The 23,081-nt window shown below is 48.6% G+C and overlaps 1 protein-coding gene and 1 long non-coding RNA gene across 5 annotated transcripts in view; one reads left to right on the forward strand and one right to left on the reverse strand.

Moving 5' to 3' along the window:
• Positions 1-3,703: 3,703 nt before the first annotated feature.
• On the reverse strand, positions 3,704-5,802 carry LOC135283042 (uncharacterized). Its single transcript, XR_010348961.1, has 2 exons — positions 4,345-5,802; positions 3,704-4,247 (listed from the first exon to the last, which is right to left on the reverse strand). It is a non-coding gene; the product is annotated as an uncharacterized LOC135283042 (long non-coding RNA).
• Positions 5,803-6,145: 343 nt separating this feature from the next.
• Positions 6,146-23,081, forward strand: part of EEIG1 (estrogen-induced osteoclastogenesis regulator 1) — a 37,820-nt gene continuing 20,884 nt past the window's right edge. The window contains exons 1-2 of one of the 4 annotated variants that reach the window (XM_064394144.1): positions 6,146-6,304; positions 8,523-9,216. In XM_064394144.1, the coding sequence (XP_064250214.1) occupies positions 9,071-9,216 (146 nt within the window). In that variant the 5' untranslated portion in view covers positions 6,146-6,304; positions 8,523-9,070. Of the gene's footprint in view, positions 6,305-7,688; positions 7,751-7,811; positions 7,911-8,522; positions 9,217-23,081 lie in introns of those variants that run through there. The other 3 variants (XM_064394142.1, XM_064394143.1, XM_064394145.1) reach the window with 3 other exon arrangements.

A 23,081-nucleotide genomic window follows, 5' to 3' on the forward strand; every position in this document is an offset into this window, starting at 1 on the left:
CAGGCTGTTTCGGTTCATTGGTGTGTGCGGAAGTGAGAATGAGTTCATGACAACAACTTTGCAACACAGAATCCTCACTGTGAAGGGACCAGAGAGAGCTGTGAACAAACACAAGTCACAGTAACTTTTCCTCTTGTTTGTGAACCTTGTGGCCTTATATTTACATAATTACAGTCTTTTTCAAATAATAGCTTCTACAGGCTTACCTTGGAGCACGAGTTATTTCACAGTGTCTGACGGATTACTGAAATACAGTAATCTCCCAACTGCTCAGAAGATGCCACAATAGCCTCAAATAATGGTAGAAATACCAGCCTTTGGCTTTAAATTGCGGTGTGCATTTTTTTTCAGTGACTAAGCACTTCAGCTGTGTTGCTTTTCTGGAGGACTAAACATGTTGCCATTGGAACCACCCATTTTTCCTGTCTTTTCAGGATGAATGCAGAGCTTAGTCAAGCCAGCAGCACCCAAGCATGTGTTCTGTGTACAGATTTTTGTCTCATTAAAGATATGTGGCAACATTTTAAATACAGGGTGAACTGTGTGATGAGGGGCTTGGTTGTTGCTCATGAAGTGGTCATCACATTTGGGAGGGGACAGAGAAAAGTGTCCCTTAATGTTAAAACCAGGATGAACAGAGGAACAGGACATTGACAGGGCAAACAAGAACACAGGACATTCAACTGAACAACCAACTGATGCCCAAACAGAACAAAAGCTAGGGAGGAATATTTATAGATGTTTATTTGTTCTCCTCTACCGTTCTTTTTGTATTTAGAGATTTGTATTCAACATCCAGACTGGGAAGGAGCCATGCAGAGATGTTCTGCCACAGGGTGCCTTGGTCATGGGGGTGAGCAGCATCTTCGCGCCTGCTGGGGAAAGGGAAGTTTGGCAGGGGACTCAGTGCTGAGAAGAAAATGTTAGCGGCCAGGGAGGCAGCTCCAAGGCTCCAGGAGCAGCGCTGCTGCCTCGGGAGCAGAGCTGTTTGCCCGGCTCGCCAGGAGGTGGCACTGCCCGCCGGGTCCCGAGCTGTGCCACCGCGCCGTCCCGGCACCGCCCCGGCCTCCAGACCTGGCGGGATCTGCCTCCGCTGGCAAATCCGTGCAGGGCTGACAGCCTGGAGAGGAGGAGTTCAAAGGGCAGAGCACAGCTGTGAGAGATCCCTGGAAATGTCCTGGTGCCTGGGGACTCAGACCAGGTCCCTCTGCTTCCCAAAGACACGGCAGAGGACAGAGATGTCTGCCTTTGGGATGAGTTCACTGCAGAACCGAATGGGCAAGCACAAGACTTAAAAAAACACATCTAGTCCTTCATTATAAGCAAAGGGACAGGTTTAAAGGTTTTTTAGAACGGGTTTTAAGGTTTAGGACAGGTTTTAAGGGTTTTTTAGGGTTTTTCTTACATATGTCAGTTTCCCACAAGTACAGTGCACTGCCACCACTGCAGAGCAGATCTGGGAGCAGATTCCCCTCCAAGGCACAGAATGAGATGCCCTGCACACTCACCCAAATATCCTCTACTTCCTCCAATTTTAAAGTTTGGCAAGCCCGTTTTGACAAAGCATCCTTCTGGGGGTCGTTTGTGGGTTTTTTCCTGTTGTCACCTGAGGTTGTTGCCAGCAAATATTGTCAGCAGAAGGGTGATCAGGTCAGTGTGAAAATTAAAACATTTAAGATTCTTTGTGGTGCTTGAAAGCAGCTGATAAGAAGCTTGGTGAGAATGAGGAGCACGGCTTCCACCCCATGTTTTGAGTGGGGAATGAAGTCACTATCACCTGCAAATGAGTCCCAGATGTGAAGGTGATTAACCCGAGGCAGAATCCCAGCCCAGCAGGGCCAGTTTCTTTCACCTCTGTCACCTGGATCCCAAATTAGAGGTTGCTGGGTCACGGGGGAACCACAGACTTAGGGTTGCTTCTGATGTATTTGGGGTAACAGTGGCATTTGTGGGGTTGCAGTCAGTGGGACAGACCACAGCCACAACCAGCAAGTCTCTCGTCCAGCAGAACACTGAAGGGATGGAAGCTGGGATACAGACACAGGATAAGGCTCAATAAACACAACAAGCCTTGAGGCAAAGCAGGTTCCAAGTCTGCAGATTTTGGAAGGGGCAAACAAGATCCAGTTCCACCCACAGACCTCACAGAATGAAGCAGAGAGTTCTGCAGCACGTTCCCAGGACACACTGAAGCAGACATGGAAACCAGTAAACAAAAAAAGCCAGGCAGCTGGATTTTCAGGTCTAACCACATTTTTGGGGAAAGGAATCCACCAACTCCAGATTCCTGGGCTCCCTTTTTTCAATAACAGGATTCCCAGTGCTGGCAGGCCAGAAACCCACCGTGCAGGTGTGTCCTCTGCACATCCAACAGGAAACCCAGCCTGGCACAGAAAGTGAAACAGTTCCTGGCCTTTATGATGATGAGTTCAGTTAAATATGGAACAAGTGAAAAACACAAGCAGGTCAAAGTGCAGCTCACAGCCTGTTATTAAGCTGAGAAGATGCAAGCTTGGAATAACTCCACACCATGGGATAATCCTGTGCAATGGGGATAGGCACCCATTCCCCTCACAGGGTTTCCAGCTGTCTGCATGCTACAGCTCACACTGCTGTGCTGTCTGCACCCCCTGCCCCATTTTGGGAGCTCCCCAGGCTGGACCTGCCCCGGTTCTGGGGAAGGCACCCACCCACTGCAGCTCCAATCACTGCTCCTTGGAGCAGGGCATTGCATCCCACTCACAGCTCCAAGAATGCATTTACAGCTTCAAGTGGTGTGATAATATCCTTTTTTTTTTTTTTTTTTGGATGATGAGGCTGAAAGCTCATTAAGGCCATTACAGCAGAGGCGACAGGTGTAACAGAGAACCATTACTGTGTTTATGCTGTTACAGCAACGTGTGTAATTTTGTTTTAAAACTTTAATCATTTGGCTGCCAGGACAAATGAATTAGCGTGATGATGCTTTCCAGAGGAAGATGCTGATGATGTCGTTTGCAGGGCTTGTGCATCTGGGATTCCCTTGGGATAAGAGATAGGATTTGAAGGCTCACCGAGTGCATTACAGGATCTACCTCACTTCACCTCACTGAGTTTTGTCCCTCCTGCATTTATCTCGCCCTGTTTCTCCACTGCTGCTTTATCTCTGTGCTCAAAGCAGAGAAGAGGCAAGACAAGGCACGTCTGTGGGTGCTCACTCGCAGAGCACAGCGGTCCCAGCCCTGGCCAGCCAGGCACACCTCTCCAGGAGAGCAGAGGTGAGCCCAGACTGAACGGCAGAGCACAGACTGATAAAAATATCCCAGACTGATAAGACAGTGCCCTGAGCCAGCAAAAGTTGAGGAAGTGGTGGCGGCACCGGGGAGCGGCCTCAGGAAAGGCTTAGGTCAGGAGGAGCACGGGGCAGGGATGTGGCTGAGGCTCATGGAGCAGAGGTGAGGTGGGCACAGCATAGAGAAATCCATAGGATGTGAGTCTGGGATGAGCAGAACCAAAGCACCTTGGTCACAGCCCATTGCACCTGGAGCAGAAAATAATATGAAGCCAGAGGGATGGTGGATGGATGATACCCTACACCCACATTCCCTCTGTGGGAGACTCACACTAACCCATCCCCTCTGTAAACAGGGGCACTGTCCCTTTAAAACATGTGAATTTCTCCAGAAACAATTTATGCAGCACAAACACAGCAAAATCAACAGGGTGAATTTTGAACTAATAAAGATTTAATCTCTCAGTCATGAGACTGCGTTTGTCAGGAAAATACACACATCCCTGAGACTGCAGCTACGGTTGCTATACTACACACTGCTCAGCAGCTCGCTGGGCATTCTTCCAAACCCATTTATTTTTAACATCAGTCACATTATTCAATTAATTATAAAAACACTGAGGTTTTCAAGAGATGTTTCTGATAAAACTGCAAAGTAAATATGCGTGAGAACAGCAAGGATTAAAGTCTCTGTAAACTTTAGCATTTGAGGCTGTTGCTATAAACAAGAGAAGTCCTCGAGAAGGTTATTTACCAGAGTGAATCATAGCAGATAACAGAGTCTCCTCCCACACCACACACAGGGATCATTTGTCCTTTACCTAGGGATGGAAGCAGAGCATCCACATGTCTGTCAGCATGTGCTGGGGCATGAGAGGTGTGAGAACTGGGCTGGATTCTTCAGATGCCTCTGGTATTTCAGCAGCAGAGCTTGTAAACATCAAATATTTAGCAGGCTCAGCTCTTTCCCAATAAGCTGGAAACAGAAATCAAAAAATGCCAGCCCATCTCCAGCCATGCCTCAAAGCGTTGAAAACAGCAGATAGGAATTGATGGAAGGATTCAAGCCTCACCTCTAAGAGCAGCCTGTAAACCCTGCTGTTTCCTGGTAACTCCTGGGATGTCCTGTGATGGTTTCACTGAACCAACACAAAATGTTTTCCCAGTCCAAAGTCTGTGTAAGCTTAACCTGGTAAGCAAAAATCATAATGCATGTGGCTTGATCCAATTTTTCACTTTTTTCCAAGGACATTTCTGCATACTTTCCCTAGCAGACTTTTTTTTTTTTTTTTTTTTTTCCTCAAGGTTCACATTGTGGTGGAATTATTTGATAGCTCTGATATTGTCTGCAAAGATGGCAGATTACAGGCAAGGAGTCTGGGCATCAAAGCCTGGCACAGAGCAAGGACTCCCAGGCTTTCATCCAAGCTTTGCATATCAGCCTTGGGAACAGTTCCTCCCATATGAGCCTCAACTTCTCAGCCACAGAGGCTCTTGGGCAAACGCCTAAATTTTAAATCTAGGCAAATCACGTTGATGATTGCAGGCTCCTTCAGGACAAGGTGAGACATTTTGTTCTGCTTGCCCTTAGACGATGGAATCCAGCCTGACCAGGGATCCCAGCCGCAGCGCTGGACACAGAGCAGCACATAATAACAGGGAGCTGTTTCCATGAAGGGATCTGCACGGCTGGTTGCCACATCTCACTTGTGGAGGGTGAGATTCCAGCTCTGGGCCCTGCCTCGTGCTGCTCCCCGGGGCTCTGCGGGACCAGGGCCTCCCTCCTGCTGGCAGCCTGACCCACAGCCACTCTGTGGCACCCTGAGGGGACGGGATGGCCACAGCTGAGTGGCCTGAAGAACAGAGTGCCTGCAGCCCGTGGGACACGCTGACGAGAGGGATGTCACCAGGAGCTGTTTGGGCACTGGGACAAGCCACGGGAAGAGTTCCTGGCTGTCAGGAGGATGCAGAGATGACGTCTGTCACCAAACCACAATGGGTCAGGTTGAAGGGCTCCACAGTGGGTCATCTGGCCCCATCTTCCTGCTCAAGCAGGGTCATCCCAGAGCACATGGCACAGGATTGCGTCCAGACAGTTCTAAAATATCTCCAGTGAGGGAGCCTCCACAACCTCTCTGGGCCAAGGAACAAGCACTGCACAGGAAAGAAGTTCTTCCTTATGTTCAGGTAAAACTCCTGGGCATTGCTTTCTGCCTACTGCCTTGTTGTCCTTGTGGTTGGCACCACTGAGCCCAGCCTAGCTTCATCCTCTGGGCACTCCACTTCAGGTATTCATACACATTAATGAGGTCCCCTTTCAATTATCCATTCTCAAGGCTAAAAGGGCCCACCTTCCTCAGCCTTTCCTCATAGCAGAGATGCCCCAATTCCCCATCATCCTCACTGCCCTCCACTGGACCCGCTCCCAAGAGCTCCTTATGTCTCATGCCAGATGACTCTGCCATCACCTCGACCCAGGCAGGGACACCCCAATCGCAGCCCCCTGCCATCCCCTCAGCTGCCGTGCCAGCTGTGGCTGCTCAGCCTGCAGAGGGGCTCCAAGACACCCTACGGGGCGAGAAGCCCGACGCCCCAGCTCCCGCTGAGGGGACGCCGCGGACCCGGCTTCCCGCCCACCCCCTCAGGCGGGGGCGGGGCTTGCCCAAACCGACAGCCCTCTCCTCCAATCCTCGCCCTCTCTTCCCCGCCCCGTGCCGGGATAACCAATCACTGCCTCGCAGCGCTCAGCCCGCCTCCTTGCTGCTGCCCAATCAGACCGCGTCGCTCGCGTTCTCTCGTCTCGGGGGAGGGCGGGTGTTACGTGCCGTCGCTATTCCCGAAGCGCGGCGGCGCCGCTCTCGCCGCGCGCTGCCCGCGCACTGCCTGCGCTCTCGGCGTAGCGGCCGCAGTTGGCGTAGCGCGGGCAGAGGCGGCCGTGTCGGGGAGCGGCGGCCGCCGTGCGAGGAGCGGGCTGGAGGAGCGGGCAGGGCCGGGCGGGCACCGGGCCGGGACCGCGCCGGGACCGCGCCGCAGGTCAGTGGAGGGCGCTGGGAAGCGGGCTGAGACCTTCCGTAAGGCAGCTGGTGATGGGGGGCCGGGAGCGGGGTAGATCGGGCTGCGGCTCGGTGCACGGGCTGGGAGGGAGCTGAGCCCGGGCTGCGGCTCGGTGCACGGGCTGTGGGGCCGGCTGGGCTGCGGCCCGGGCATGGCTCGGTGCCCCTGGGGCCGGGCTGCAGGGCAGTCGGGAGTTCAGAGGGCCAGGAGGTGGACTAAGATCTGGGCACAGCTCAGTGCCCTACTCAGAGAGAGAGCTGGGACTGGGCACAGCTCAGTGCCCGGCTCAGAGAGAGAGCTGGGACTGGGCACAGCTCAGTGCCCTGCTCAGAGAGAGAGCTGGGACTGGGCACAGCTCAGTGCCTGAATCAGAGAGAGAGCTGGGACTGGGCACAGCTCAGTGCCTGAATCAGAGAGAGAGCTGGGACTGGGCACAGCTCAGTGCCCGAATCAGAGAGAGAGCTGGGACTGGGCACAGCTCAGTGCCCTGCTCAGAGAGAGAGCTGGGACTGGGCACAGCTCAGTGCCCTGCTCAGAGAGAGAGCTGGGGCTGGGCACAGCTCAGTGCCCTGCTCAGAGAGAGAGCTGGGACTGGGCACAGCTCAGTGCCCTGCTCAGAGAGAGAGCTGGGACTGGGCACAGCTCAGTGCCTGAATCAGAGAGAGAGCTGGGACCTGGGCACAGCTCAGTGCCCTGCTCAGAGAGAGAGCTGGGACTGGGCACAGCTCAGTGCCCTGCTCAGAGAGAGAGCTGGGACTGGGCACAGCTCAGTGCCCGAATCAGAGAGAGAGCTGGGACTGGGCACAGCTCAGTGCCCTGCTCAGAGAGAGAGCTGGGACTGGGCACAGCTCAGTGCCCTGCTCAGAGAGAGAGCTGGGACTGGGCACAGCTCAGTGCCCTGCTCAGAGAGAGAGCTGGGACTGGGCACAGCTCAGTGCCCTGCTCAGAGAGAGAGCTGGGACTGGGCACAGCTCAGTGCCCTGCTCAGAGAGAGAGCTGGGGCTGGGCACAGCTCAGTGCCCTGCTCAGAGAGAGAGCTGGGACTGGGCACAGCTCAGTGCCCTGCTCAGAGAGAGAGCTGGGACTGGGCACAGCTCAGTGCCCTGCTCAGAGAGAGAGCTGGGACTGGGCACAGCTCAGTGCCCTGCTCAGAGAGAGAGCTGGGACTGGGCACAGCTCAGTGCCTGAATCAGAGAGAGAGCTGGGACTGGGCACAGCTCAGTGCCCGGCTGGGACTGGGCACAGCTCAGTGCCCGGCTCAGAGAGAGAGCTGGGACTGGGCACAGCTCAGTGCCCGGCTCAGACAGAGCTGGGTCACACCATTCAGTGCGTGACCCCGCAGTGCCAGGGGACAGGCTGTGACCTCACAGTAGCCAAGGCTGGGAGCTGGCAGCAGCTCGGCGCAGGGGCACACCGCTGCTCATAGTGAGGAGCACTGACCCCTTTCTCCCCCCCGTGCTCCGAGGTGTCTGCGGGACAGCGGAGCCCCCGTGGAGGTGCCCGGGCCCCGGCAGAGCCAGCTGGGTTCTCCCGCAGCCCCCGGGCACGGGAGGGTCTCTAATCACCCACGCAGGCAGCTCCTGGAGTCAGTGAGGATTGTTTACTGCCCGGCGTTCATAACCTTGTCCCTCTGAGATGTTAATCAGCTGCTGCCTCCCTGCTTTAGGTGTTTTGTAAATGTGTAACGAAATCGCCGTGTCCAGCCCCAGGTCTGAGCCGTGCCGGGCGCAGCTCTGTGCGGAGCCGGTGCCGGGGCAGGCAGCGTTCCCGGTGGGCCCGGCCATTGCACAGCCCGATGACCTGATTCGGTTGTTATGCTGTGTAATCTGGAGCAGGCTGCTTGTTTTTTTCCCCTCTCTGCTGCTTTCTCCATTTATAAGATACAGGTGCTAACACTTAGGGCTGGTTGGAAATGCAGGAAAGAAACGTATTTTGCATTTCTTGAGATGGCTTTTCCTTCCTCTGGTTCGACTGCACATTAGAATGATCTTGTGCTGTAAACTGCTTCTAAACATGATGACTGAAATTAGAGCAAATTTTTATTAGCTGCTTTGCAAAACAGAAATTACAAGGGGGATGACAGCAGTGAAGCTTGCCCTAGGCAAAAAGGGGAAAGAGGATGTTGGGGCTGGGCTAATTGGGGCCATACCTCTTCAGACTGGAATGAGTCTGGACTGAATATTACCTATCCAAACAGGTTTTAGAGCAGGAGGAGGAGTCCAAGACTGGCTGGAACTAATTTACTCATTTCCCTCCCAAAGGCTGACCCGAAGACCTGTGTCAAAGAGTTGCACAAGAGATAGAGACTGGAAGCTCTTTGAATGTGCTGCCCGAAGACTTGAGGCCTCTCCGGGGACTTGAGATGACTTCTCACATGAGATGCTTTCAGGAGGGACTGTGCTGAAGACAGAGCACTGCAGCCTCTAACTGGGACAGCTCCTGCTGGTCTGGAGCTGAGACCCAACTTCCCTCCCTCCCTTTTCCCTTGGAGATGTTGCAGAGATTCAATGTGACCTCTTCCTGCTCACCTGAAGCCTGCCGTGGCGATGATCCCACAGCCAGATCCGACCACCAAAGAGAAGAGAATCGTGCGTTTGAGGCCGGGCCGTCGTTGTAACTGAACTGGAATTTATCCCTCTCGTGCTCCCGGAACGACTGCCCTTCCTCTGCTTGTCTGTTTGTGCTGTGAGCCAGCTCTCCCTGATCTTGTTTGGAATTCCTGAGCTTTCCACGCTGAATTTGCCCATGGCTTTCTTGATGAAGAAGAAGAAATTCAAGTTTCAGACAAGTTTTACTCTAGAAGAGCTGACTGCTGTCCCCTTTGTCAATGGGGTTCTGTTCTGCAAAATCAGGCTGCTAGATGGAGGAGACTTTGCTAGTTTATCTAGCAGGTAAGACCCTGTCTGCAGACTTGTTGCCTGGTTGTGCTTCTTTCCCTGGTTATTCTTCCCTTGAGTGGTTTAGCATATGGCAACCACTTGCTCACCCCTTGATGGGGTTTTAATAGTTCTGTTGTAGGGCCCCACATGCCCTCTCATTCTCCAGAGCAGGGGAAGTACATAGCTGGAGAGCTCTGAACCTGGGTGGTGTTGGCTGATTCGAGCTGGATTGAATTTTTCAGAGATGAGGGGAGGGAGCGGGAGGTCACTCCTCTGAAAGGGGATTAAATCCTCTCTTCTCCTTCCCCCTCCTCCTTGCCCAAGTTCTCACACACTGTTTCAAACCCTGTTCTGTATTGTCTTCATGCCTTACTTGAAACTCAGCTCTGTAGGAAACTGTGTCTGAGCAAATCAACCCTTCCTAACTTTGCTCTCCCCTTTGATACTGAATTTCTCTTCTTGGTAAGGGTGGAAGTAGTTTGTTTTGCATTGCAAATTGCTGTGCAAGGGAAAACTGGTGCCTGGAGTCAAAGTTGTCGCTGTTAAAGACCCGGTTTATCTCCTGGAGCTGATGCCATTGCATTTCCCACTTCAGAGCAGCAGTGTTTTCTATGTCATGTTGGGATCACTCTGCTACACGTATTATAAGGTTCTGCCATCCTCTGTTGGCATTTCTCTGGCTCCTTCAGGCAGGTCTGTCCCCACTCTTGTTACTAATTGCTAATAAAAACTTGATTTGTTTCCAACTATGCACGCAGATTATCATGAACAGTATGCAAACACAAATTCCACAACAGCCCAGACTTGCTTTCTGCTTCAAAATATGAAGGAAGCCTTCAGTGGCTTTCAAAACTTGTTTTTTTGCTTTCCCGAGTGACTGCTCAGTTTTAAAGGCACAGGATTATTTTGTGCTAGCTGTTAACTGCTTTATGCCAGGGCTAAAGCCTGGTGGGGTCTGGTTTTCCTCTTTGTAGTGCTGTGTACTGGGCTTTCTCATTTCAGGAGAGAAAATTTTATTGGGCAAGCATAAAACATTTCTGTCTTGCAAACAGAAGTGCTAGGGCAGTGCTCAAAGCTTGGATTTTTTTTTTCCAGAGGCACAATGCAACCTCATCTGAAGTCCATAGAAGCCGAGGGTGGGGAACACCTCCAGAAATGGACTTTGAATTAATTTCTCTTTTGAAGAAAATCTATCAAAAGAGCTTTTCCTTAGTGTTCTCCCTCGAGGCTATATCCTTGGGTTTGGTGGAAGCAGTTTATCTAAGGAATTCAAACAGTATGTGTACTTGGAAAGAAATTAACCCTTCCACTTCCTGGAGTCATAACAGAATGAGTGGCTCTGGAGGGTGTCTCAGGAAGAGCCTGTGCAGAGAAATGTCCATGTCCCTCTCCCTGTTGTCCCTGAAAGCAGCTTCTGGGAGCCATCCCTGGGGTTTGCTGGTGCTGCCAGCCGTGTGGGTTGTTTTGTGAGCTGGCTGGGGTTCAGTGGTTTGCTCAGCCTTGCAGATGTGTTCCAGCAGCAAAATCAACTGTAATTCAAAACCAAACACATACATAGCTCTGAAAGGAGCAAAGGCAAAGAGGGCTGGGGGGTTTCCCGCCTTTCCCCGACCTGTCTGTGCTCTAACTGAAAGCACATGGAAACCTGGTCCTGCTTGAAAAGTTATGGGTCTCAGTGGTATTGAGTCATTTGACCTTTTCCAAATATTTTTCCCTGTTGCAGTTAGAGAAACTTCAGGAGAGATGAATTTCCAGAAGAGTTACTGTGTGGAGAGGCTCCCAGGTCATGCCTTGGCTTTGCTCTGTGCTCCTCTCTTTATTTCTATCACCTTTTTGATACTCACTGGGAAAGATTAAAGGAAAGGAGATACTGTATATGTGTTCTGTTAGGAATCTGTAAGTTGTTTAGAGTCTGTGATTGTTTCTCTGAAATCAACCACTTCCAAAACTGATTGGGTTTGAGGTTGTAAGGTCTGGCAGGTAATCTCTCATCAGCTGCTTGTGTCCAAAATCTGGTGTTTGCTCTGCAATTGATTTGGGCTTCTATGATCTGGGCTGTTTGGAGGTCTGTGGCTGTGATGGAGCTGAGCTGTAGCTCTTCATGACCATGGGTTTTCAGAGAACTGATCTGAATGATGTGTCCCCTGTCACCTGGAGTCTGTAAACTGAGGTTAGAAGTAGGTATAGGAACTCTTCACAGGAAACATTAAATCAGTTTTTGTAGCTGTCTTGTGGAAAGAGTGTTACACGGGAACCTCCAGAGACAAATTTTTCAGGTTATTTACAATAAGCTTACTTGACACCTCATGCATGCCTGTGGCAGCAGGTGGGAATTTGATATTCCCAATGAGTTCCAGGTGGCACTGGGATTTTGACCTGTGGGCAAGGCAGAAGCAGCAGCCTGTTCTGCTGGCTCCCGTCAGCCTGTCCTGGTCCCAAGTCCAGCTCAGCCTGGGTTGCACATACAGAGCTGCCACAGCCTGGTGCTCTGGCTCTGGTGGGGCACACGCTGGGCTGGGACCCCCTTCCCAGGCTGCTCACTCTTCTGGCTGGAGGGGACCCCGTCTGAAATGTGTTAAGACTAAATGCTCTTAGGAATTCAAGGATGTCTGGAAAAGGTTCAGGTCCTGTCAGCACATTCAGCTTTGGGGATCTGCCTCTCCTGGGTTTTCTGGTTTGTTTGGGTTTTTTAAAATTATTATTTTCTTGCAGGCAGTTACTCTATTTCCAGTCTTCCTGTGCTCAGGCCTTGCATTAAACTATAGGTACTTCAATTACTAAAGTTTCAGCTGTAAATATCTTTTTGCTTGTCCTTTACTTTCCATTTGTAAAGTTTCCTTAGGCTGTTCTGGGGCTTCTGAGGAATAAAACTCACAGATTTCACTTTACAGTGCTGTGTTGAAAGCATCTATTGTGTCTGTGGGTTTATCACCTTGCAGTTGGATTACAGAAGTTGGGCATCTGAAAAGGCATCTGAGTCAGGTGTAGGCCAGGCAGATGCTGTATTTCCCAATATATTGAGAAGTGCTAATTTATTCCTTGAGTATTTTTAATCCAGATACCTAAATAGCACAACCACCAGTGAATTCAGTTGCCTCCCAAGTATGTTTAAAAATAGCAGGCACAGAGAAGTAGGGATGTATTCATGGCAACCGTTTTTGTGGAGCAGGTGGGCGGCTGCATTTTGTACCAGTTTGAAGCTTTCTGAGGGGTTGTGCAGCTTTGTTCCTAGAGAGATGAGACAATAAATTCATCAGGCAGTATCCCATCCATGGATCAGCACAGGCAGGAGCCTGGGTGTCCAAATGAGTGGCTAAAGCTACAAGCTGATGGAGTAAATTCCCGTACATCTTTGGGTGTCCCAGAAGAGGAAGACTCAATTAAATTCCCCCTCTCTGCTTACAGTTCATGTTGAGTGACAGCCAGATGCTCTTTGCCTTGGTGCTGAGTGATTTCTGGCTCTGTGTTGGCAGCGAGCATTGCTGGCACACAGTGTGAAGGAAGTGGAAAGCCAGGTGTTATCCACAGACTCCTGACACCTCATCCTACATTGTTCTGTGAGCCTGCCAGCAGTTTCACTCTGGTATTCCTGGATTTGAAGGAAGGGATTGTACTCTGAAAGCCCCTGTCTGACTCTAGAGGAAAGATTGGTTTGCATGAGTTGAGCAGCTTTGAGGGCATTTCCCACCTTCCTCGTTGTCTTCTGAAGGCACCTCAGACTGGTTTGTTTGGTTTTTTTTTGAGACCATATTTTTTCCAAGCATCTGCAGCATTTCAGCTTTGTTTTCTGATCCTGGCACTCGTTGCAGCAGTTTGAAACAATTACTGTAGCTTGTCTCCTGCAGCCCTGCCCTGTTTGCATGTGGGCTGGATCTGGGAAGACCTGACCCTGTTGGGGTGGTCTGACCTCCAAGTGTGTCAGTGCTGCAGCCTGAACCCACAATGTTCTTAGCCTGCAGTTTTTAATTGAGTCAGGATGAAAGGCCACTTCCTGCACTGCATACTCGATTTATTTTTTGGGGGTGTAAAGCTCCATACAGAACACCAAACTGATATTTGGGAAGGCACCTCACACTGACAGCTCCCTGTGGACTGAGGTCAGCTTTGTGTAAGTGTGGCTCTGTCATCATCGTGTAGGCACAAATGAGCTGAAGCTACTTGCTTTTGGCAGCTGGTGGCATAAAAAGCATCATAATGCCTTAGTGATAAACAGAACTTATTCACTACTGTAGGGCATAAATAAAGGAGAGGAGCATTGCCCTGCTAACACAGGGCTGGTGATTCAAAACATTTTGTGAAGGGAGGTGCAAGTTGTGCCACCTCCAGAATGCAGCTCTTGGTGGTGGGAGTTAGAAATCAACTACTTCACTGTCTTTACATAAATAGTCATTGTGCCTGACACTTCAGGTAATTAAGCTGACCATGTTTAGCTTTTTTCAGACCGGAAAATCGTTAGCTGTTTGTTTAATCAGAGACTGAAAGACTGGTTCAGCCTGGTTGAGATCTGAATCTTGACTACTCTCTGCCTTAAAAAGCAAAGGTTAGGTAACTAAATAATTGCCAAGAGTAACTATTTAGAGTCCCCAAGAGGGAAGAAAACTGGTTGTAGTCAAAAGGGATCACTTGCTGAGTGCTGCCTTTTGATTCCAGTGGGATTGTCACAGTTTAGTAGAGCAAGGAACTCGGTTGTGACTTCACACTGTTCTCCCAGTTCCATATTTTAGGACAGTATGTGCTTGGCTCTATCCTCTTCTAGAGCATGTGTTATGTTAACGTATTTTAAAAGTACTTTTGTTGCAAATGAGTCTGGAAATGCAGACCTTCCCAACATGTACAAATATTCCTATTATACAGATCAATAGACTTAGTTTTCATGTTCCAGAGCAGCTTCACATAACATCCTTCCTTCTTGGCAGAGCCTCAGGAATAGGCTGGGGGTGTTAATGGAGAAGTGATTTGAATACAGTCTCTAGGAGTGATTTGCAATAAAGCATGACCTATTTCAAGATAATATTCAAGCATAGTACCTGCAGTGCCTTGCATTCTGAAACAAATACAGAGAAACTAGGCAGCAAAGATGACAAAAAGGGGGTTCATTCCAGGAGTGCAGCTAAATGTAGGTGCAGGTTGTGAAAACAGAGGCTGTGAATGAGGTTTAACTTCTCACAAGTTGAGAGTGTTGGAAAAATTGCAGAAGTGATGGAGCACCGCAAGGTCCCCGGCACAAACCATCTTAAGTTGTGTTTTGAGTTTGCAAAGCACTTCTCTCACCTTCTCTGGCCTCTGGCTGCTACACCTGCAGGGTCTGACTGCTGCTTTAGAGTTGGTTGATTTGCTTGGTGCTGTGCTTGCCTCTTCCTGTCACTGCATCAGAGCCTGTCACAAGACTGGCAGAATCACATTAAAACCTTCCTGCCGGGGGGGCTGTATCCTGTGGAGCAAAGAGCAGTCTGTGTTCGTGGCCTGGCTCTGTCCTGCCTGCTGTGGCTCAGGCAGGGGCTGCTCTGCTGAGCAGAGCTGCAGTGTGGAGCGCTGTAACCGATACGCTGTGTGTGCAGCATCAGTAAATACGTTCAGATACAGGCGCCTTTCAAACTGCCCCATCGCCCGTTCTGAGCTGGCATTGCTGTGACAGCTGACTCTTAGCAACAGCCTTATCTGTGTGACTTAAGCAGCCCTTGGCTCAGAAAAATTACTCACTGAAAATTAATGTTCTACTGGGAAACCAGGGCTCTGTGGCCCACTTAATTTGCAGGGTGACAATACCATCAGTTCTGGTTGAGAATCAGACTGGGTAGGTGAGAGTGGCCCTGTTCCTTTAAGACATGTATTTTTTCCTGAAATACGGGGGAAAAAACCTAAAGGGCTTCCAGTCTCTTTATTCTTTGTGCTTTTGAGCTGCCATTAGTGTTGACTCTAGCTTTGTAGCTGAATTTCTGAGGAATTCATGCTTGCCTTCGGCAGCCTGTGGTCTCTCTGCACAGCAGTTGGTATTTTAATAGGCCATAAGTTGCCAGTGGCAAGTTGTTCTGTTACCAGTTTCTAGATAAATGAGGCAGGTACAGATTTATTTCTTCTTATTATTTTATTGCTGGAAACTACATCTGGTAGTGTTTCAGGAAAGAGGCCAATGTCTTCTCAGATCTGAAACCTCCCTCACTTCAGGCTTGGCAGTGTGGGATGGTGAGCTCTGCAGCATCCACCTGTGTGTGTGGCTCTGTGAGGCCTCATCCGTGCGAGGACAGGCGGATGTGGCTCTGTGTGTGTGACCTCCCTTCTTCAAACAGGATATGTTCTGCATCCTCTGTGGGCTGCCAGCTCTTCACGCTGCTTGTAGCCTGCTCTGAAATGGGTCAGAAATTATTTCATAGGTGGGTTATTGTTAAATAACTAGAAGCCTTTAGAAGTTCCCTGGACCAGCATTTGGATCTGCACATTTCTTCTGCAGCATCCTGTGAACGTGTGTCAGTAATCCGTGCTGTAAAGGTGATCATTTCAGGTGTTATTTCAGGATGTGTCAGCCCACCCCAGTACCAGCTGCTTGCCCTGCAGGGTGAGAGACTTTATTTTTTTCCTCTTGCAGTTTATTCATATTGTGCCAAGTGCACTTGCTGGGAGACACGATGCACGTCGCTGTTGTAACTCCGGACTTGGCATCATGATCCCTCTGGTACCATAGAGTGGGACTCGGCCTCTCATTTTAGTGCCTGGGTTTGAAAGGCACTTCCCACTAGACAAACAGTTGTGCCAGTGTTCACTGCATGAACAGCCTTCTTGTTTGGTGTATTTTTAATCTGATGAGCAAGAAAGGGAATTGTTGTGCACGATTCGAAATCGCTGATTGTCATGGATGTCATTGTCACGTGCTGCACATGGGTCACCCCTGTGGATAAGGCCAAGGAGCTGGAGTGGACTTATGGGGATGAGGAAGACAATGAAGAGGAAGCACATGGAGACTGAAGGATTGGGAGGAGGCAGGTGTGGAAGAGACAGGATGTTCTACGTAAGCAGTAGCATATATAGAGGCCACACTCCCTGCAGATAGCGAGTAGCTGAGCTGGCAGCAGAGCAGAATTATGCCTTTCCTCTGGCTGGACTTATCCCACCTCATTGGTGAGGGGAGGCCTTGAAGGAGGTCCCACGTTGTAGTAGGAGATAGGATGAAGCTATAAATGCTTTTACTGCTGTATGCTGTCTTTAAATAAGAAATGAACTCTGTCTGTTCAGCCTGAAAGCACTGTGAGTGCTTACATGGGAGGAAGGAAGAGAGTATGTGGATTTACTGTCCTGGAAGGGCTACAAAGCTGCAGCACTAATTAGCAATGCAGCTTTAGAGACCTACAGAGGTCATGTGGTTGGGTTGTCTTGTTCTCTGTCTGGTCACTTCTGTTTCCAGTCTTTAAGGGATAGTATTGTTCATCAAAATAAAAATGCAGATGACCAGGAGAGGAGGAAGGAAGCACTTCTCTGGAAAAAAACCCTGGCATGGGGATTTTTTTTTAACCTGGCATTGTATCAGACTTTAAGGCTTTATCTATCCTTGAAACGGCAAAGGTGAGGTGGGTATGGCATCATGGTGTTCAGTGGGTTTTTGTTTGCATCTGTGTAGCTTGAGGAGAGGGTTTCCAGTTCAGTTGTGTTTCCATCATGTCTGTTTCTCCTGCTAGTTCCCATTCTTCCCATCCTCACTTAGGCTGTGCCTGCATGTCAGAGAAAATGAGGGAGGCCTGTGGGATATTTATAATTCAGCAGTTTTCCAGAGCCGTTAATGCTCCATTGCTCTGAGATGAAGCAATACCATTTGCACTTAGCAGCCTCGCTGTAACCAGTCAGCCCCGGCTAGTGCAGCCTCCTGCTTCCAGACTAAGCAGGAAGGCTGAGCAGAGGTAGTCTGCTTGCCTGTGTTACAGATTAATTATGCAGAACCCCTCTGCAGGAAAGCTTTCCCTGGCTTCTGTCAGTGGCCTGTTCTGGTAACACCAGGATATTGCATCTACATAAATGTCAAATTCTTTCAAGCGCAGTGCTGCTCGTTTGTACTTCAGTAGCCTGCAGTGCTCTTTGCTGCAAGGGAAACTGTGCTTTGGAGGAGTGTATTTCCTACAACTGTTGCTGTGCTTTGCTGCCTTTCTGCTTTGTTGAACACCCTTTTTGTGCTGGATAGGGAGTAGCTGATGCTACTGTGGCTCCTGTTCTCTTCAAGGTCCATTTCTGTTGTAGGTTTGTAGTGCTGACTTTTCCTGCTGTAAGCACAAGTGCATCTGCTCTCTCAAAACAAACCTGCCTGTTGTTTTCCCTCCAGAAGTGATGCAGTACATCTCCACTGTCATTTGCTTTCAGCAGGGGAGAATCAAGGGAGCGTGTCTGAATGCAGCTTGTGGTGACAGCCACAGAGGAGGGAAAGCCTTGCTGATCCTCGGAAACCTGCTCCTGCAGTGGGATCCTGTGCTCTCATCTCCCAAGGCTTTAACCAGCACTCGCTGCTAGCACTAAATGCAGAGCTCTCCCATATTCTGCTTTTAAACAAGACGTAATTTATGAAATTACCATTCTCTCATTAGGACAAGTGGCACCATGAGGTATTGGTCGTTCTTAGAGAATTGTGTTTGTCTGCAGCTCTGGCTCCAGAGGAGAAAAAGCAGCTATAGCTGCTGTGTCTCAGATCCTTTTATTTCCCCTCTTGCTGGCTCTGATACTGAAACTGGGGCAGAAGGGAAGGGAGAGTTGGGAGAGGCTGACTTAGGAGTCCCAGCCCATCACCACTAGTACAGTGTTGAGTCAGGGGTCAACAAGCTTTGCTCAGCAGCCTCTTCTGATTTGCAAACCTCTCCTGCTGAGTGCCTTTTTGCTGATAAACACCAGCAATGATAGATATTGATGGAGGGGACAGAGGTTCAGGAAAAACATGTTTGAACCTTGTCCATAAAACCAGTCAGTCACCTGGTTTGTGCTGCTGAATGGTGCCTCTATAAAGGAGCCATCACAAACCACCTGTGTTGATCCTGGAATGAAAAAGTTGCTGTTAATGTCTAAAGCCCTTCTCCTGGGCTATTGTATTTGTTTTGAGTAAATGTGTACTCTATAGAAATGACTCATAGGGAAACACGTCTGAGCATGGTTGGGTGTTGTTACCTCTTGGGTAACTGCACCTACTTTTAGCACAGGGTTGACTTGAGGCAGCTTATTTACTGAAAGACTCTTCAGCATGTTCGAGCCAAATTGCAGTGATGTTACATCATATGGTATTAATGAAATTATTCCAGAAATGAACTTGGCCTCATGTGCAGGTTAATTTGCACTATAAAGACCTCTCTGGTACAGCTACGTTGGCAAACTCTCCCGGTTGAAGCAGGGTTGATATTGGCAAAAAAAGTAATTTAACTGTTCTGGCATCATTATGCCTTCACGTGCTCTAAACCTGCCTTAGAGGCAAAAACATTTGTCTCTGCACATCAGTTGTGTTAGTGATGTTGTTCCTAGTCTTGTGTTGATTCTCTTCTGTGTTTTCATTTGCCAGATTTACTATCCCAGAAAAGCCTTGGTGTATTGAATTGACCCATGTGTGGATTTTTCTCATATTTGGGTGAAAATGTCTTTTTTTTGTTTGTTTGTTTTAAAAGGTAGCTTTTTTCTTTATAACTAGCTTTTTCTTCATAAGAGCATCTTGTGTTCAAAGCCAGCTTTCTTTCTTGCAGTACAGACTTGTAGCCATGTCTTGTGCCCTGTGAGATAGGCACTTTATCAAAGTTCTCCTTGGTGGAGTTTACATTGCTGTCTTTCTTCGCTGGGAGTTTAAATTTAGTCAGCAAAATCCAAATCTGGAATCTCTCAAAATGACAGCTAACACTTAGGGGATGAAGAAAGTTTATAAATATACACCAGCAATGGATAATCAGTGAATCTTCATTTTGCATCTGTGGTCTGCCAAAAGTGAAAAGGCTTTCGAGAAAAGCAGTGTTGTGATACAGAAACACATATCGGCTCAGAAATTTACTGTATTATTCTACCTTAGTCTTGTAACCATCTGTACAGAGCAAACTTCAGAGTTTTTCTGAAGTGTTTGGGACATTCTGAAACTTTAGGTCCTCGATCTGTTAGAACCAAAGGGGAAATTTGAATTGTGATTTGTCCAAAGGGCCAACAGGCCCTGGAAGAGTTGGGATTTTTTTCACCCTATTTTAACTTTTGTAGGGTTTACTATACAGTTGTTGGTAATGAGCCTGAACACCCCTCCTTCTGTGCCTCCCCTCAGTAACAGGAAATTCTCTCAGCTTGTTTTTTTTCATCCCCCTGTGAGTCTGACTGGCTGGACGGGAGCTGTAGGTTAGAGTTCATGAGAGGTAACTTAGTGAAGTTGTCCTCACGCCTGTTTTATGCACATTTGATTGTTCAGTGGTTGTAGTTGTGGAATATTAGATCTAAGAGGTATTTAGGTCCAGAGTTAGACAAGTTCTTCAGAGCGAGGTGGGTGTGAACTGCAAGGTAGCACAAAGCAAGAGGAAGAACACATGTGAGCCTGGCTGGAGAAGGGACCACTGGCACACAAAACCCTGAGTGTGGGAGCTGGTGGCTGACCTGGGCAGACCTGCTCGGGTTTCTTCTGAAAGTTAAATCCTTGTGGATTTATGGGAGGAAAGCAGTGGTGGTGGGCTTGGCAGCCTGGCACATGGCTCATTCTTGGCTAACCCAGCTCCGACAGTCTATCAGAACAATGGAAGTAGGAGTTGGTGTGGTGACTCAGTGCATGATGAGAGTTCAGAAAAAGCAAATGCGTCTTTCAGCATTCAATACGCACGTTATTACAGACTTGTGCTTTAGTAACTGAGTCATCTATCCAGTTATTCCTTTCTTTACACTTAGGAGTTTGGTAGTTCTTTGCCTGTGATGTTTTTGCTCCTGGCACACATCCCTGGCCTCAGACCAGAAAGAGCTCGTGCTCTGTAGATGTGGCAAGAAGTCCTTGGATATGTGTTGCTTTGGGTTGGTCTGCCTTCAGCACAGTGTGTAACAATAGATTGCATACCATTTACTGTTACACTCCCTTCTTGGATTTGTTTTCCTGATGTCCAGCTTTTCTTCTTTGCTTCCAGATGACAGAATGTAAATCACAAATACCTCAAAGCAGAGTGGCTCTACTGGGCATGTCCCATCTTAAAGTGCCATGTACCCATCCCTTGCTGCTTGCAGCCAAGTCTGTTAGAATTATTTCTCCATGCTTCTCCCTGCTCCTCCCTTGCTTACCCTTTCAAAACTCATCTGAGTTGTTCTATAACTTAAGTTATAAAGGGTCATTTTTCTGTGACTTACTTTCTCCATTTGGCACAATTTTTGTTTCCTTGTGCAGCTTTTCCTGTAGCACTTGGTCACCAGCTGCATGTGATTTTTTTTTTTAATAACTTCCATTGTTTCATTTCTTATAGTATTTTTAACATGATTCATGTTAGGAGGAGCTTAATCATTTTAAGATTTAGATACAAGGAATGGTTGGAAATATTTTGTCTAAAGTCCCAGTGGTTTGAGAAGCCCTGAGTGTACTGGAGAGCCTGGCTGCCTCATGCAGTGATCTGGAGTGGTGGGATGCACTGCACTGGAAAGCTCTTGCCTATGGGACATAGTGCATGAGGTGCAGCATTTCATGTCTGTCACTTCCAAAAGACACATCTCTGGGTTCAAGTGACTGGAGTGCAGACATAACTGAATGGCTTTCAAAGAAGCTGTTCATACACAGCTAGGGATGCTGATGCTGGAGGGTTTTGTTCTGCTGACTGACTGCCTCTCCCATTCTCCAGGAGGGATTATCACTCCCTGCTTGTACTGGTGGACCTTCATCAAGATTGATCACAGCCTTGGAGGGAACTGTAACACACAGTTCCAAAGATGTACTTTACAGAAATAAGCTTTTTCTGGAAATAAGGTTAAAGCCATAAAATGTCAATCCCTTGCCTGCTAGATACCAGCTTATTCCTAAGGATGATATCTAAATCATTCTTTGAATACTGTTTTTATTTCATGCTTGCCTTATTGTTTTTGCTTTGTTTTTGCTCCAGTTCTTTCCTCAGCTGCCTTTCACATACTCAGTGCTGTCATCATCCTCCCCTGTCCCCCAGTGAAGCTGCCTTGACTGTTCCTTAGCTTGGTTTCTCACTTGTGGCTGGAGTTTCTTACACTAGCTTTTTTTTTTCCCTGTACAATTGCCATTAATCCTTTTTCCTGTATTTGTCTCATGTCCAATCAAGCAGGGATTAGGCAGCCTGTGCTCTTAACTGCGTAAGTGGAATCTGGTTTCCTGAGCTGACTTTCCCCTACTCTTCCTTCCCTGTTCACTCCTCCCCAGCTGCCAGTGAACAGCAGGAGTGGATGTATGTCCATCTCCTGCTGTGAGACAGCAGGTGAAGCCCTGCAGGAGTTCTGGAGCTTGCCTTGTTCTCCCTCAAAAACACTGGGTTGTGCAGTTGGCTCATTCTAAAAGCATTGGTGTGCACGTTTAGCATTTAGGGGTCCTGTACATGTCACTGCTCTGGTGCAAATGAAGAACTGAACAAGTGTAAGCTGATACCAGGGAGATGAGGGTATCACTGTGGGCCTTTGGAATGGGTTTGCTGGCAGTTCAAAAGTTAATTTTGTGAGTAGGTTGGTAGATGCAGTGACCTTACTGCTGAACCCTTGTTTAAAACACTTGCAGTGAAACATCCAAATAAGACTTGTTTCAGAAGACAAAGGCTTGCTTAGTTCTCTCAGTAGCACAGCCTGCATCATCTGTCTCTGAGCCATTTTTCCATCATAACTGCTCATGTCTAGTGAACAACAACCAGCACTTGTCAGCTGGAGAATACAGGGCTGTTTGCAGAGGGGGAGACATCCAGCTCCTTGGGTTGGCAGTGTTCTGGCCAGTGATGTCAGCCCAGGCCCAGCAGAGTAACTTTATTGTTGGGAGTTCCCTGCACTGCTTCTGCCCAGGGAGGGCAGAACCCCTCTGTGTGCGCTTGTAAAGCCTATGCAGCCTCCAGGTTAAACCAGGATTTCTTACACTGTGTATCCAGCTGGTTTTGATGGTTCTGCATGACGTTCCCCAAGGGATGTGGTGTGTCACTGCTCATTCCTGGGATGGGTTTCCACTGAGCTTCCCAGCACCTATTGCTACATTGTGTTTGCTTCTGCTTCCCTACTTGTGTTTTGCCTCCATGAGCTTGACAACGAAATTTGGCAGATGCTGGCAGCCCCAGGCTTCCCTGATGTGACCTGTTCCTGTGGTGTCTGCCCCAGTGCACCCTGCTCACTGTGGATTCCTCTCCTTTTCCTTGCCAGGCACCAGGATGGCAAAGCCTCAGAGCTGCATTTTTCTTTAATAACATATGTACTGCCCTGTCCCAAGCCCGTTATTTGGAGATACCTGCAGGTTCTGGATTGTAACTCTGAACCAGCTAATGGCTAAATGAGGGCTTGCTTTGTGTTACATATGTATGTTCACCCACTTTTGTAATTCCTGTATTTTACAGGCAGTGATTAGGCATTGTTTGTAGCAGGACCTGCTGTGTTTGTAGGATGGGATATATTTTGGTGTGCTGTGAACGCCGGGGTGTTCTGGTTCCTGAACATCCTAGAAAGTCAGTTTTGAAACAGGCTTTTCAGGGATTTTTCCTTGCACTTCTCAAAGGTGTCTCCTAGAGCTTTGCACTAGGTAACCTAGTTAAAATAGTAACTGTCTTCTCTGGAGTAAAATGCAGGATTGTTCCAGGCTTTTCCAAGCTATGGGAGTGTCAGTGATTCTGCTCTAATTCAGCCTTTGGAAGGGCTGGGGATTAGACTGTTTTAACTGTGTCTCTGCAGATGAAAGCAGAGCTGTGTAAAAAAATGGTGTAGAAGATGCCTTTCAGGTG

Source organism: Passer domesticus, chromosome 18, assembly GCF_036417665.1.
Source record: "Passer domesticus isolate bPasDom1 chromosome 18, bPasDom1.hap1, whole genome shotgun sequence".
NCBI classification, from domain to species: Eukaryota; Metazoa; Chordata; class Aves; order Passeriformes; family Passeridae; genus Passer; species Passer domesticus.